Raw genomic sequence first — 14092 nt, 5'->3', positions numbered from 1 at the left:
CATTATTCCGGTGTCTTTTTTTTCAACCATTGACTCTCTGTGTTGTAAAAAACATCCTAGCAGCTGATTAGCCACTGGAATGCTTTTACAGGCAGCGGGGGGATCCCTTCCTTACGGAAGCTCTCCCATGCAATTGGGGAGCCTGGTATCTGATCTGTCGGTGCCACTAGGTTACCATAGAGCTTGCAGTGGACAGAGTCATGTGACCTCAACTCCTCAGTGACAGAACCACAGATAAACACGATCCCAGCAGTTGGAGCTCAGGCAGAATCCTGTGTTGGAAGCAGAAGGAAGCAATTCTGTTTTCTCTGCGTTTTTGCTCATTATTTGATAATGGTGCGGCTTTTTGGGAGCAGTAAAATGTATAAGTTGCAGGATTCCCTGAAAACCATCACAGAGGAATCTGTTTTATTACTGAAAGTGGGGCCTTTAACAGAGGATGACCCACCTACTATCTAGCCTATAATACCTACCCCCCCCAGAAGGGTGGCTGTTGGGCAATTAGACAGCTATTGAAGAAGAAGAAGAGAAGATACAATGTAACAATTCCTCTGACCTACAACAAAGAGGAAAACTTACTTTTCAGCATAAACCCCATAACTGAGGACCGCCAACATGGGGTGAGTCTAGGGCAAATGGGCAGGGGGAGGAGGAAGCTGAACACAGACTGCAGCCCATTCCTCAACCAAAATTCACAAAAGATGAGGTCACTGGTAAGTATTATAATAGACAAATAAATGCAAGCACTGTAGAGTAATATAATGTATGTCTTCTACATATATACACTGGGGTAACTGCTATATACACCTAGAAAGGTCACTGCATAGAGAAAGGAAGTGTTAAGCCGCGTACACACGGGCAGACTGTATGGCCAACTTAGTCCGTCAGACAATCCGACGGACAGTCCGTCCTACTTTCGAATGAACGGACTTGACCACACACGATGAACAAACAGTCCGTCGAAAGCTTGCGCGATGACGTGTACAGCACGTACGACGGGACTAGAAATAGGACGTCCAATACACAGCAATGCAACCTTTCGCCGTGTAAATCCTTTCTGAGCATGCGCCATACTTAGTCCGTCGAACTAGCCTACTCACGAGCGGACTGTCCGCTGAAACCAAAGTTGGACGGACAATATTACGGAAATTCCGAAACACTTAGTCTGCCAGACTGCACGCTGAAAAAGTCCGCTGAAGCCCACACACGAGCGGACTGTCCGCTGAAATGTGTTTCGACGGACTAAGTTGGCCAGACAGTCCGCCCGTGTGTACGCGGCTTTAGAAGCCCCGTCAGGTCTCCATTAGGGAGATTCATCCTCTCTATATGATCATCAATGACACCAGGAGGGAAAGTGATGGAAGATCCACCAGGACAGGAATAGAGGGCAAATCTTCTGATGGGGACACGGCTTTTGGTGACAACAGTCTAGGAGGGTACTGAGATATTTCTTCCCAAGTCTTGCTTTGTATACAAAACAGATAACGAAGGCAAATCTTTCCGTTGGGACCCTTCCTGTAGCAAGAAATATTGAGACAATGCAATTAACAGTAGCATTTGTCAGTTGGCCGACTCTTCAGTTGAACGTTGGGCAGCCAATCAGATTTGAAGATGACAGGTGTAAGCTGACTGGTATCAGGTGTGAAGGAGATGCACAGACCTGACAGACAGCTCAATTGTAAACTAAACTATTGCACATGGCAGGCTGACAGAGCGGCTGCCCCATCACTGCCATTCCAAAATCACAAGCATAAGTAGGAAGCACAGCCTGTGTATGTAATGTAGCAGATCAGTGGTCTTTATCACCAAGATCTCAGCATAGTCAGAGATCACATTAGGATTTCTATCTCTTGGTGGCCAGAAAGTATAAATATGGTTATTCGGGGTGAATTAGAAGCATTTACACTAGTCCTGGCACAGAAAGATGAGCACTGAAAATGGACTCCCGGGGCGCAGAACCCCCACCTTGTCCATGTATAGCGTTCCCATAAAGAGAGACGAGTGACACCAGATCATTTCCACGACACCAATCACATTCACTTATGTAAAAGGAAACACATTTAAACTGATTGCACACCCTCCATATGCCCAGTGAAGTGACTGGCCTCAGGTGATACACAGAGATTAAACAAATCCTCTTACATAAGTTGTGTGGCTGTTTATCTGCAGCCACCTGTCCTCTACAGACTTGTAAACCTCAAAGCAGTGAGAGTGAGGAAACCCCAGTTGCTTCAACCACCACACAGACTGGGCCAACTCCACAGGATTAAACCAGAAAGGACAAGGAAACCGAAGTGATCCCATCCACCAAGGATGAAGAAAGAGAAGGCAGCATAAAGGAAGAGACAATTTCATCGGTCCATCCAGCATAGAGGAGCAGATAATTTCATCTGTATCATCCAGCATGGAGGATAAGACATGGATGGTTTCTGTTATGTCTCCAGGATACTTTTCTCTCTCCTGAGGTTCAGAAAAGAGAATTGCCTTGTCATTTAATTTGTATATTGTGTTGTTGCATTATTAGCTATAAATTATGTTTGTTCTAGGTTAGCTGTTACGCTTGCACCACCTACTGGCCAAACATTATTATAGTTTGTAAGTGATATTATCCAGCCACTTGGGAAGTGATGTAAAATCCTCATATCCTCCTTAGTCAGGAAGTGAAACAGCCACAGGGATAAACATGTTCAATCTCATGGCAGCAGCCTAGATGCTATCTCTCCCCATCCATGGCATCAGAGGTAAGCAATATTCTTTTTCCTCCTTGACAGGCTATCAGGGAAAGGAATTATCATATAAAATAATAATTAAAATGACTGTTTACTATTATATGGTAATGTTATATTATTCTTGTTGTTTCAGTTTTACTGCATATCACATGTGTCATTCACGTGTATATTAAAATCTGCAACGTGCCAATAAAAGACACAGACAAGAAAGAGCAGTCAATTATTGTGTGTTATCTGCCTGGATAGCTACCCATAGATTCTAGGAGTACGGGGGGCGAGGCCAGGACAGTTTCATTGGAAGATTTTACCTTCCATAAAAAACTTGGGGAAGGGACATTTGGGAAGGTGATGTTGGCCTCCCATCCATTCAATCAACAGAAGGCATGATGAAGATTTTTAAACTGGGAAGATGTGAATGTGCCAATGACAATGAAGAGTGTAACATACTGGAACAGTGCAAGAACAAGCCATACACAGTATCACTGTCTATTTGCAACATTCCAAACAGAGGTAAGTCTTCTTATCTGCCAGTTTACCCCTTGCCTTCCTATATTCCTCCACAAAGTGAAATCTTACTTGTCTCTAATGTAACTTTTACCTCTTATTTTCACACAGGCACATCTTTTCTTTGTCATGGAATTCCTGAGTGGCGGGACTTTATGGGAACTGATAGGGGCTTCAGCCCCACTTGACGACAACATCATAAGGTAAGTCCAATGACAGGATTGTGATGGAGTCAGGGGGTGGCTGACCACTGCGAACAGGCAGTGACACAACCAGGCCACTCCCACTGAGCCCCATCCATCCACATTAAATTAGCTGACTAACAATCACCCTTTGGCTTCTGGTATGTTTTATTTAGGGTCAGTTCACACCAGATGCAGTTCCGTTTTTTCTGCACCAATACAGTCAGTTCTGACCAGAAACTGACTGCATGGTGTGAACTAGAGCCATTGGAATACATGAAAAACATTGTGCATGTATTTTTAGTGCAGAAAACAGTGCACGAAACTGAACGGAACTGCATCTGGTGTGAACTGGCCCTTAATCAGGAAGACTTCACCAGACTTCCCTATCTCCTTCCATTTGCTTTACAATTCTCCCTGCTCATTCCATTTTCTGCCTAATGGAGGATTTATATAAAATCCAGCAAGAGGATTGAGACCTTCTCATGATGAATATAGCAGGTGGGTGGAGCTGGGAACTCCAGGACAGAGATCTTCCTGCTGGCGGATATAAGAGAAGCCAATGTCCACCCATCAATCTTCATTCTTCTTTGTATACATGTATATTTGTATCTTTTCTTTCTTTATTATAATGTGGGATATGCAGAGCTAACGGTTCACTTCTTTTCCTCACAGAGATCTCAAACCCGTGAACATTCTACTGGACAGTGGATCAGGATTGGTGATTTTGGTATCTCTCTGCCGGGAGTCACTGCGAGCATTAGGATCGGAGGATATGTGGGTCCACGCAGTTACATGGTCCCAGAGGTAAGATTCCTGATATTAGACTGAATTGTAATATTTATTAGACATGTGCCTTAGTTTTCGTCCGAATTTCAGGTATTTTCGTTATCATGTGCAGAATCCGAAAATCGAAAGATCCAACATAAACAAATGCTTTATTTTCGTTTTCGTTGCAACAGTTCGATATAGATAGGAGATTCGACATGACGCTGACAATCTGTATCCATCGAACCTGTGGTCGAATGTGCCTAACCTTAGCTCTATTAGTTCAAAATTATTCTAAATAGAGAGAAAAGATTCGACATGAAGATTCGGCATAGAGATAAAAGATTCTACATTATAGAGACAATAGCAAAAAAGGTTGACTGTGCCTAACCTTAGCTCTATTAGTCCAAAATTATGACACAGAGAGAAAAGATTCGACATGAAGATTCAACGAAGCAGTCGCCGCGAGCAGACATTTATGGTCAAATGCTCTGCCCATAGGCTATAGAAGAATTCTAATGTTGGTTGACTAGTAATAATATTTAATAAATATAATTATTACTAGTGTCATACAACATTAGAATTCTACTATAGCTTGTAGGTGGAACATTCGACCGGAAATGTATGATTGCAGCGTCGTACAGTTTCGCTGCTCCGTCAAATCTTCTTAAAACATTCGACAGACACCGTAAGCCTTCAATGACAGATTCAACCTTAATTATTTCGGATTTTCGGACAAATGCATTTTTTAATAAAACTAAGTAAATGAAAATGAATTTCGGGAGTAACTAAATTGATTTATTTTTCAGACGAAAACGAAATTCCAAAACAATATATGTTCGTGTGCACATGTCTAATATTTACTACGGAATATAGAGAAGAGATAAAGGGGCTCCCCTTTCATTAAGGCCACATACACACATTTTGAATCTTGATTTCCAAATAACCAGGAGTGAATGACAAATCACACAATGTACATTTCAGATGCCATTTTTTGAATCCCACCTAAAACTGCAGTGTGGTTCTGCCGCGATTGTCACGTGATCAACTGCGTTGTAATTGTGGTAAACCACATTGTAGACATGTGCAATTAGTTTCGTACGAAAAAACTGAAAATTTATGTCAAATACTCACCCTAATTTTCCTTTCCTGATGGACTCCATGGCAGCCTACGTGTGGGTTTAGTCCCGCCTCCATTACCCTATAGGACGACACTCCCATAAATCTTTGCTCCCTGCCATAGGCCGTGTTTGGTAACTATCCTACTCCAGCCATTTGGGAGGGAACTCCTGCTGCCATGGAGTCCATCAGGAAAGGAAAATGACAGTAAGTATTTGACATAAATTTTCCGTTTTCCTGACAGACTCCATGGCAGCCTACGTGTGGGAAATAACTTGCCAAGACACACCCGGGTGGGCAAAAATGCTGCTTAACAAAGATTTATTTGACACCGTCAACTGACAACACTTTAACTCCAAAATCAACTGAGGATAGAGCCGCTGGCTCAACACAATAATGAGACATAAAGGTGTGAATGGAAGACCACGAGGCCACTCTGCATATCACGTCAGGGGCCACATGGCGAGAAGCTGCCCATGAGGTAGAAAGACTTCTGGTCGAATGTGCCGTCACCGCCTGAGGAGGAGCCAAGCCCTTTTCTCTGTATGCCCACTGGATTGCTTGAACTATCCATGCTGCAATTGCCCTGACTGATGCTCTAGTGCCCTTGTTCTTTCCACAGAACAGAACGAACAGGAAGTCCGACTGCCGGAACGGAGCTGTATCTTCCAAGTAGAGCTTTAATGAGCATCCAACGTCAAGAGGATGAATTTCCGAGGAATCCGAGGATCTGAATAAGGGTAGAGAGATTTCCTGATTATCATGAAAAACCGAAGTGACCTTAGGGTTTGACCCCAACATTGGAACTAGGACCACTCTGTCCGGAAAAAAAAGTTAGAAAAGGCTCCTTGACTCCCAGAGCTTGAATTTCTGACACTCGTTTCGCTGAGGTGACCGCCACCAGGAACGCGGTTTTCAAGGTGAGTTCTCGGATGGAGAGATCCTTACTGAGCAGAGAAAAGAAGTCCAGGACTAGAGGCAGATCCCATTTAGGGAATCTGGGTTTTCTTTGGGGTCTCAGTCTTACTGCGCCCTTGAAAAACTGCTGGATAAGGGCATGCTTGGCCCACTGAACCCCTGTAAAAGCGGAAATAGCCGAAACTTGAACCCGAAGGGAGCTAACTGATAATGGTAAGTCCAAGCCTGACTGCAGGAACCCCAACACGTCTTGAACTGTGGGTGAAACATAGGAACTGGTTCTGGAGGACACATAAGAAACGAACTTGGCCCAGATTCGTTCATACACCTTATTAGTGCTTCTTCTCCTTGCACTTAGGAGAGTGGGAATGGCTTCCTTAGGACACCCTAGTGCTTCCAGCCTTCCCCTCTCAAGAACCAGACCTTCAACCGAAGGTGAGCCGGACATGGATGGAGAACCGACCCTTGGGAGAGAAGGTCCCGTCTGGATGGAAGAGGAACCGGGTCCCGAAAGCTGAGGAGGGATAGGAGAGGAAACCAGGGCCTGTTGGGCCAGTACGGGATTATTGCCAATACTTCTACTCCTTCCCATCTGAGTCTCTTCAGGAATTGGAAGATGATTGGCGTTGGAGGGAAGGCATATGCCTTGTGGAATCGCCACTGCTCTGTTAGGGCATCTATCCCGTAGGCCTGCGGATCCTTGAACCTTGAATAGAACCTTGTTAGCTTCTTGTTGAAACGAGAGGCGAATAGGTCCACTTCTGGAGACATCCCCAGGGATAGAACCCACTGAAACACCTCTTCGTGAAGGGTCCACTCGTTGTTGTCCAAGTGGATTCGTGATAGAAAGTCTGCTTGGACATTGAGGACTCCGGGTACATAGGCTGCTGTTAGGTTGGCCAGGTTCCTCTGGGCCCAATGCATTATTGGATCCACTTCCTTCAGCAAAGACCGACTTCTGGTGCCCCCTTGCTTCCTCACGTATGCGACCGCAGTCGTATTGTCCAGCCTGAGGACTATGGATGCACCCACTATCAGATGTGGAAACGCCAACAGCGCTAGGAAGGCTGCTCGAAGTTCCAACACATTCGACACTATTCCCCGAGAGGGAAAGTCCCAAATGCCCTGAGCCACTTCCGAAAGACAATGTGCCCCCCAGCCCTTGTTGCTGGCATCTGACGTTACTGAGATCCATTTTATTGGCAGAAGAGAGTGACAATTCAGTAGATTCTCCCGACGAAGCCACCAAAGGAGGGAACCTCTCATGGCCTGAGTGACTTCGATGGACTGGGCCTTCTCTCCCGACCATTGACGAAGAAACCCCGCCTGAAAGGGGCGCATCCTCCATTGTGCCCACTTCACCATTGGTATAGTAGACACCATGGTGCCTATGATCTTTAGGCAATGAAGAGCACTGAGACGAGATGAGGAGAGGGCCAGGTGGATCCTGTCCCGTACTACTGCAATCTTCTCCTCGGGCAGAGAGATGGTACCTTTTGCCGTATTGAACAGAGCGCCGAGGAACACGAGAGACTGTGTAGGAACCAACTGGCTTTTCTCTAAATTCAGGAGCCAACCGAACTCCATGAGGGTTGCAATGACTTGATCCCTGTGGCTCAAGAGACAATCCTTGTCCTGAGCGAGAAGAAGTAAATCGTCCAGATAATGATGAATCCGGATCTTTCTGACTCTCAACAAGGCTACAACTGCTAGAAGGACCTTCGAGAAAGTGCGAGGGGAGGTTGACAGACCGAAAGGAAGGCAAGTAAACTGTAAATGAAGCTGGCCAATGGAAAAACGAGGAAACTGTTGGAACTCTGTGGCCACTGGGACGTGAAAATAGGCGTCTTTGAGGTCTATTGAGACAAGCCAGTCCCCTGGCTGCACTGATTGTTGAATCGTGGACAGCGTTTCCATTTTGAACTTTTCCTTTTTTATGCAGCGATTTAGACGCGTCAGATCTATTACGGGTCTCCATGTACCGTTCTTCTTCTGGACCAGGAAAAGAGGCGAATACATTCCCCTGCCGCGCTGGACATCTGGAACAGGAATAGCGGCGCCTTGATCCAATAAAGATTTTATGTAAGTTAGAAGAATTTGTCTTTTTTCTTCCGACTTTGGAATGGATGTGGGAACACACTTGAGTTTGGGTACACTGCTGAACGTCCACGTGTGTCCGGAGGAAACCGTCTTGACGGTCCAAAAATCCTGGATCAAGGCCGCCCAAACGTGCCGAAAGTGGAACAAACGTGCTCCTACCCGGACCGCCTGGACGGGCTCGATCTCAAAAGGACTTCCCTGGCACGATCTTGACCCTGCTTCCTAGGGAACGATCTTCTTTGATTCTGCAGGCGTCTATCCTGGGGAAGAAACCCCGACTTACCCCCAGTGGCTCGAGTTATGGCACTATCCAGCTTATTGCCGAAAAGGGAAGAACCATCAAAAGGAATCCGGCACCAAACCTGCTTAGAAGCGGGATCGGCCAGCCAAGGACGGAGCCAAAGGGCACGCTTGGCAGTTACAGATGAGAGCATAATTCGAGCCACCAGACGGATAATGTCGATCGAGGCCTCTCCCAGGAAAGCTGAAGCCAGTCTCAGTTCCTGAATGGGAGAACTCTTGGCCAGATCTTCAGAAACATTCCTGAGTGAATCATCAACGCTATTGGACCAGACTTCCATTGCTCTAGACAGAGCCGCTAAGGCCAGAGCCGGCTTACAGGCCATGCCAGCCGTAAGATAGATCCTCTTTAGGTCAGAATCAATTCTCCTATCCAAAGCGTCCTTAAAAGAGACTGTGTCTTCAAGGGGAAGGGTCACATGTCTGACCAATCGCATTACTGCTGCGTCCACTAGAGGGGAAGACTCCAAGTTCTTAACTTCTTCCTCCTTAAAAGGGTAAAGTCTCTGAATCTTAGATAGAAGAGAATTCTTTTTCTCTACCTTACTCCACTCATCCGAGATCACTTCTCCCAGTTCTGAGAGGAAAGGGAAGCTAATACGCTCTTTCTTCAATTGTTTGAAAAATTTTCTCTGTTTTGCCGGAGCCACTACCGGCTCTTCCCAGTTCAGTGTTTCCTTAATGGCTTTGACCAAGGGATTGAGCAGGGCAAAGTCAAAACCTGAACCAGACTCTTCTTCCTCAGACTCACTCTCTGAGAGGACAGCAGATGGATGGCTAGGCAACGAGGAATCCCAAGTGTCCTGGGCCTGAGCATCCCTCCCCGGAGACCTTGGAGACTCTATGGGAGACAACTGGGGGGCTTCAAACTTCTTAAGACTGTCTTTAACCAATCTTTCCACCATAAACCTTAGCTGTTGGTCAGAGTCGCTCCTTTCACCCGTTGCTTTAATATAACAGGCATCACAAAGGGATTTGTCAGCAGGAACCTGCGCCTTGCACCCCCAGCATACACCTTCAGCTACGTGACTTGGGCAAGCTGTTGAAGGGCGGGAAGATTCCCAGCTACGGAGACTGGTTCTCGCAGGAGAATCATGTCGTCTGGACCTGGAAGAGGAATGCCGGCGGTGGGACTTAGACGAGTCACTTCCTCGGTGAGAACTTCGTCGTTGAGTAGACCTAGAAGGGCTGAACAGGTAGAGAAAAAAAAACAGCAGTGTTAGTGGAACATTCCCTAATGTTCCACTGCTTGCCCCCCCCCCCCGGCAGGTAACCCCAAAAAAAAAGTACCTTCTCCGAGAGGGCTGGCCACTAGCAGGCGGTGAGGCATCCAAAGGATCCATCAGGGCTGGAGAAAAAACAGCCTAATTTAAATACAGAAAACAGCTAAGGAGGCAGAGAAAAAACTGATCCCATAACAGACACATACCTAAAACTGAAGAATCAGAGCTCAGGAATGGTGCTGCAGGCTTCACAAACATCCCAGGGAAACTACAAGCTGTTTTCCGTTTTTAAATTTGCCGCCATAATGACGTCACGATTTTCGTCACTAAAACGCTAGTGCGCATGCGCGAAGCCCGCATCGCGCATGCACGAACCAAGCCTCGTCCTCGCTCCGGTCTCGCGCATGCGCAGAACGACCGAGCGGCGAACGAGGAAGTAACTGGGCGGCTGGAACGCACGGAAACCAGCCGCCCAACAAGCCAGATACACCGCACGGCGCTGTATGGGGAAACAAAGAAGGGGACACTGCACAAGAAGGAAAATCAGACAACAAGACAAATAAAGGCTGCCATGGAAAAGAAACAGCTCACCACTCCAGTAGACGGACACCAGCCGAGGTAGGTCCCCACACATGCCGGACTTCTGAGAGGAGGAGGAGGGGGGGTGGGGGCGAATAGTCACCTGCTAGTAGCAAGGCTCACAACTAAAACGCGGTTTCACCTGTCAGTGACCAGGCACACACCTCTTCAGCGCCTCTTCCATATGCCCCTTTTCCATACTCCGCTAGTAGCTAGAGCTTATCGGAAATTTGCGACTCCAAGTCGCACGGCTGGTCCGTATCGCAGAAAAAAAGTAAGTCTTCAGGGTAAAAAGACACATGTTAGGTCCTATGGAGGAGGACAAAAAAAGAACACGGCCTGTGGCAGGGAGCAAAGATTTATGGGAGTGTCGTCCTATAGGGTAATGGAGGCGGGACTAAACCCACACGTAGGCTGCCATGGAGTCTGTCAGGAAAGAACATTTTTATGCATACGAATTCCGTATGAAATACGAAATTTCGTTTATGAATTTCGGGATCCAAATTCAATAGAAAGTTCGTAATTAACGTAAAGTTAATGAACCTAAATGTTAAAACCCCAGGAAGTCAGCACAGGGATGGTGGGAACCCTATGGGAATTTCTATGCTTACGAATTTCATACGAAACAAATTTCGGATCCAAATTAACAGAAACATGACTGGTGTTTTATTCAGCACAGCACAGGGATGGTGGAAACCCTTCATAATGGACACAGTGGGTGTACAGACCTGGGAACTCAGCACAAGGATAGTGGGAACCCTATGGGAATTTCTATGCTTACGAATTTCATACAAAATACAAAATTTCGTTAACATCGAAACATTTCGAAACATGACTGGTGTTTTGCTCACCAATCAGAGGAAGTCAAAACAGCACAGGGATGGTGGGAACCCCTCATAATAATAAATTTATCATAATAAAACTTTTGTTATTTTTACGAAAAGTTTACAAATCTAACGAAAATTCGTATTTGATACGAATCCGAATTGAATTTCATACACTAATTACAAAACACTATTTTTTTCCGTACGGAATGAAACCAAACAAATTTTTTGACGGCGCCCATGTCTACCGCATTGCTTGAATCATGCTGCCTAAAAGAAGTTACTGAACTTTTTTTTGGGGGGAGACAACCTTCACACGATGTGCAGCTCAAAATGTATGATTGCGGACTAAATGGATAGGGTTAGACCCTCTCACAGGTTTTTATTGGTGTCCTCGTTAGGGAAGTGACACTCTTTATGTGTACTGGTGACCACTGTGAGCGAGAAAGAACATACAGCAGGATGCAAAATGTTACAGCTGTCCCCAGAACACGGGCGGCACAGTGGTGTAGTGGTTAGCGCTCTCACCTAGCAGTAAAAAGGGTCGCTGGTTCAAATCCCAACCACGACACTACCTGCTTGGAGTTTGCATGTTCTCCCTGTGCCTGCGTGGGTTTCCTCCGGGTACTCCGGTTTCCTCCCACACTCCAAAGACATGCAGGTAGGTTAATTGGCTTCTGTCCAAAACTGGCCCTAGTATATGAATGGGTACCTTGGATTGTGGGCTCCTTGAGGGTAGGGGCCGATGTGAGTGTGCAATGTACAGGGATAGGGACAATTGTAGACACGCAGGTTGAACTGGATGGACTTGGGTCTTTATTCAACCTTACTATGTAACTATGTAAGAACAGGAATGGAGCAAAGTCTTCCAATTTTGACACCTGTTTGGGGACAAGATCCTAAGAGAAGAGTTTCTCTCACTTTGGGAGAATTCCTTTGACTTCCATTGACAGGAAGTGAAGGGAAATTCCCCCAATGACACACGGACAGCAAAAATAAACTGGCAGGGGTCTCAGCCCTTCTGTACTCTATCCAAAACGTATAAAACAAAATTTTTGACTATATATAAATGGTAAGCCCCATCGCCAACATTCACAAACTCCGCATTAGTTTGATGTATTTTGAGCTGAATTTTAGGACTCCTGGGAGGCTTCATAAATCATATATGTTAGCTTGGAGTCCCGTCTATCCTTTGCCTGGCCTAGGAATGTTCTCATCCTTTTTTCTCTCCTTATGTTACTATGGGTCATAAAAGGGCACCTATACTACACCAAAGTGGATTATTATTCCTTGGGAGTGATAGTGAATGAGATGTCCATTAGCGTGCATCAGATCAGACAGATCAACAAAATCCAGAGGACCAGGCCAGGCCTTCCTGAGAACTGGATTTGTCCAAATGACAGGGATGTTCACTTTGAGGATCTTATTGCTAAGGTGAGTATACACAGCTTTACCTTCTCTTTACAGACAAAACCCTTTCCAGGGTATACAGACCTGGTTAAGAGTTCAGAACACACAACTGTACATTCTTCTCACCACACATTCCTGTGGGTTATAGCAATACTTTTATCACGGTGACTGCTTAGTGGAAGGACCTGCCTTTACTTATAGTCACCCAGAGCTACAACCCAATCCAATCATAACATATTGGCAGGTTTAGAGCAAGTAAGCTGAAATATGTCACTGTCAGAATCAAAGATTACAATGGTGAGTTCTATTGGTCACATATTGTTATTGTTCTCTCTGTGTTTCTTATATTTCTTTCTTTTTTACAGCTCTTATAGGAAGACCATGATGAACGGGCATGCCTGGTACATGACATCAGACGGCACCCATTTTTCAAGACGACTGACTGGGCCAAGGTGGAGAAAGGAAAGTCACCCGCAGCATTTAAACCACAGCTGGTAAGTATATGAATAATGGAGGCGTCCAAGTATATTGGGGGAGGGGAGATTATTCAGAGGCAACTAGGACGTGTTTTTTGTGCAGAACTCTCACATTTGGGATTTTGTGATCACCGCACAATCACATGGTCTGGGGACTTGTCTGAAGGAATTCTGTTTATTATCGGTGATAATTATTAAGTATGTGTCAGGCACACAGCTTAATCCCACCAGAAACACACTTCCTGTCCTGGGGCGACAGCAGAGTCACTGTATCTATATATATGTCAAGAATGTGTTAATGCAGTGCAGTGCTTCTTCTGATCACTAGAGGGAGCTAAGGTTGAAGGATCCCTCTTGGGGTATTTGTTGCACCTCGGGGGTTGGGCTCACCAAGCTTTGTCACCATTTACTGTATCAATCTGGAACACTGAGAAGTGTAATTTTCTCCTTCCAGATTCTCAAACAAACGGAAGATTTAAACATGAAGATAGAGGAATTTATGGCCAATGAAGAACGAGAGATTCAGAATAAACGCAAAGATGTTTCCAACAAAGAAGTCGCTGTAAATGTGTGTAGCCTGGATTGGTAGTTTTGCATCGGAGACTCAGAAAGCTCAACTGAAGACACCAAAAATGTAAGAAGTCAGAATTGTAAGGTCAACACACCCACACAATACAGGGAGGAGTCTAAATGGCATGGCTTGAACCATTTAAAGTGGAACTATACTCCCCTCCCCTCACACCCCTGCCGCTCTCATAATCTTCACCTCTCCGTCTTCTAGGTTCCAGATCTTCAGCCATCTTGATTGACTAACCATGAGGTCAGACTGAGTGGACCCATTATGCCTGCAGCTGTCCGACAACATAGCTAGACATGTATTCTCCTGAGACAAGCAGCGGCAAGAGGAATGGACATCTCCTTCCTAGGCATGCTGTTTGGGGGAAGTGTGGGGGCACCGAG

General features: G+C 45.6%; 1 protein-coding gene across 1 annotated transcript; it reads left to right on the top strand.

Annotated features, from left to right (window-relative positions):
• Positions 1-500: 500 nt before the first annotated feature.
• LOC143934014 (uncharacterized) lies at positions 501-13877 on the top strand. Its single transcript, XM_077457244.1, has 4 exons — positions 501-3436; positions 4091-4222; positions 13022-13150; positions 13587-13877. Coding segments are annotated over exons 1-4 (336 nt in total). The 5' UTR covers positions 501-3362; the 3' UTR covers positions 13588-13877.
• Positions 13878-14092: the final 215 nt, after the last annotated feature.

Source organism: Lithobates pipiens, unplaced genomic scaffold (genome assembly GCF_037356315.1).
Source record: "Lithobates pipiens isolate NorthernLeopardFrog02 unplaced genomic scaffold, aLitPip1_a1.2 Scaffold_27, whole genome shotgun sequence".
Classification (NCBI taxonomy): Eukaryota; Metazoa; Chordata; class Amphibia; order Anura; family Ranidae; genus Lithobates; species Lithobates pipiens.
The sequence above is the reverse complement of the archived record's forward strand: the minus strand, read 5'-3'. Positions and strand labels throughout refer to the sequence as shown.

Excerpts from the sequence above, each read along its gene's own strand:
- LOC143934014 (XM_077457244.1), top strand. The coding sequence starts at position 3,363 with ATGGAATTCCTGAGTGGCGGGACTTTATGGGAACTGATAGGGGCTTCA. Across the intron at positions 3,437-4,090 it reads CTTGACGACAACATCATAAG|AGATCTCAAACCCGTGAACA; the intron begins GTAAGTCCAATG and ends TTTTCCTCACAG. Across the intron at positions 4,223-13,021 it reads GCAGTTACATGGTCCCAGAG|CTCTTATAGGAAGACCATGA; the intron begins GTAAGATTCCTG and ends TCTTTTTTACAG.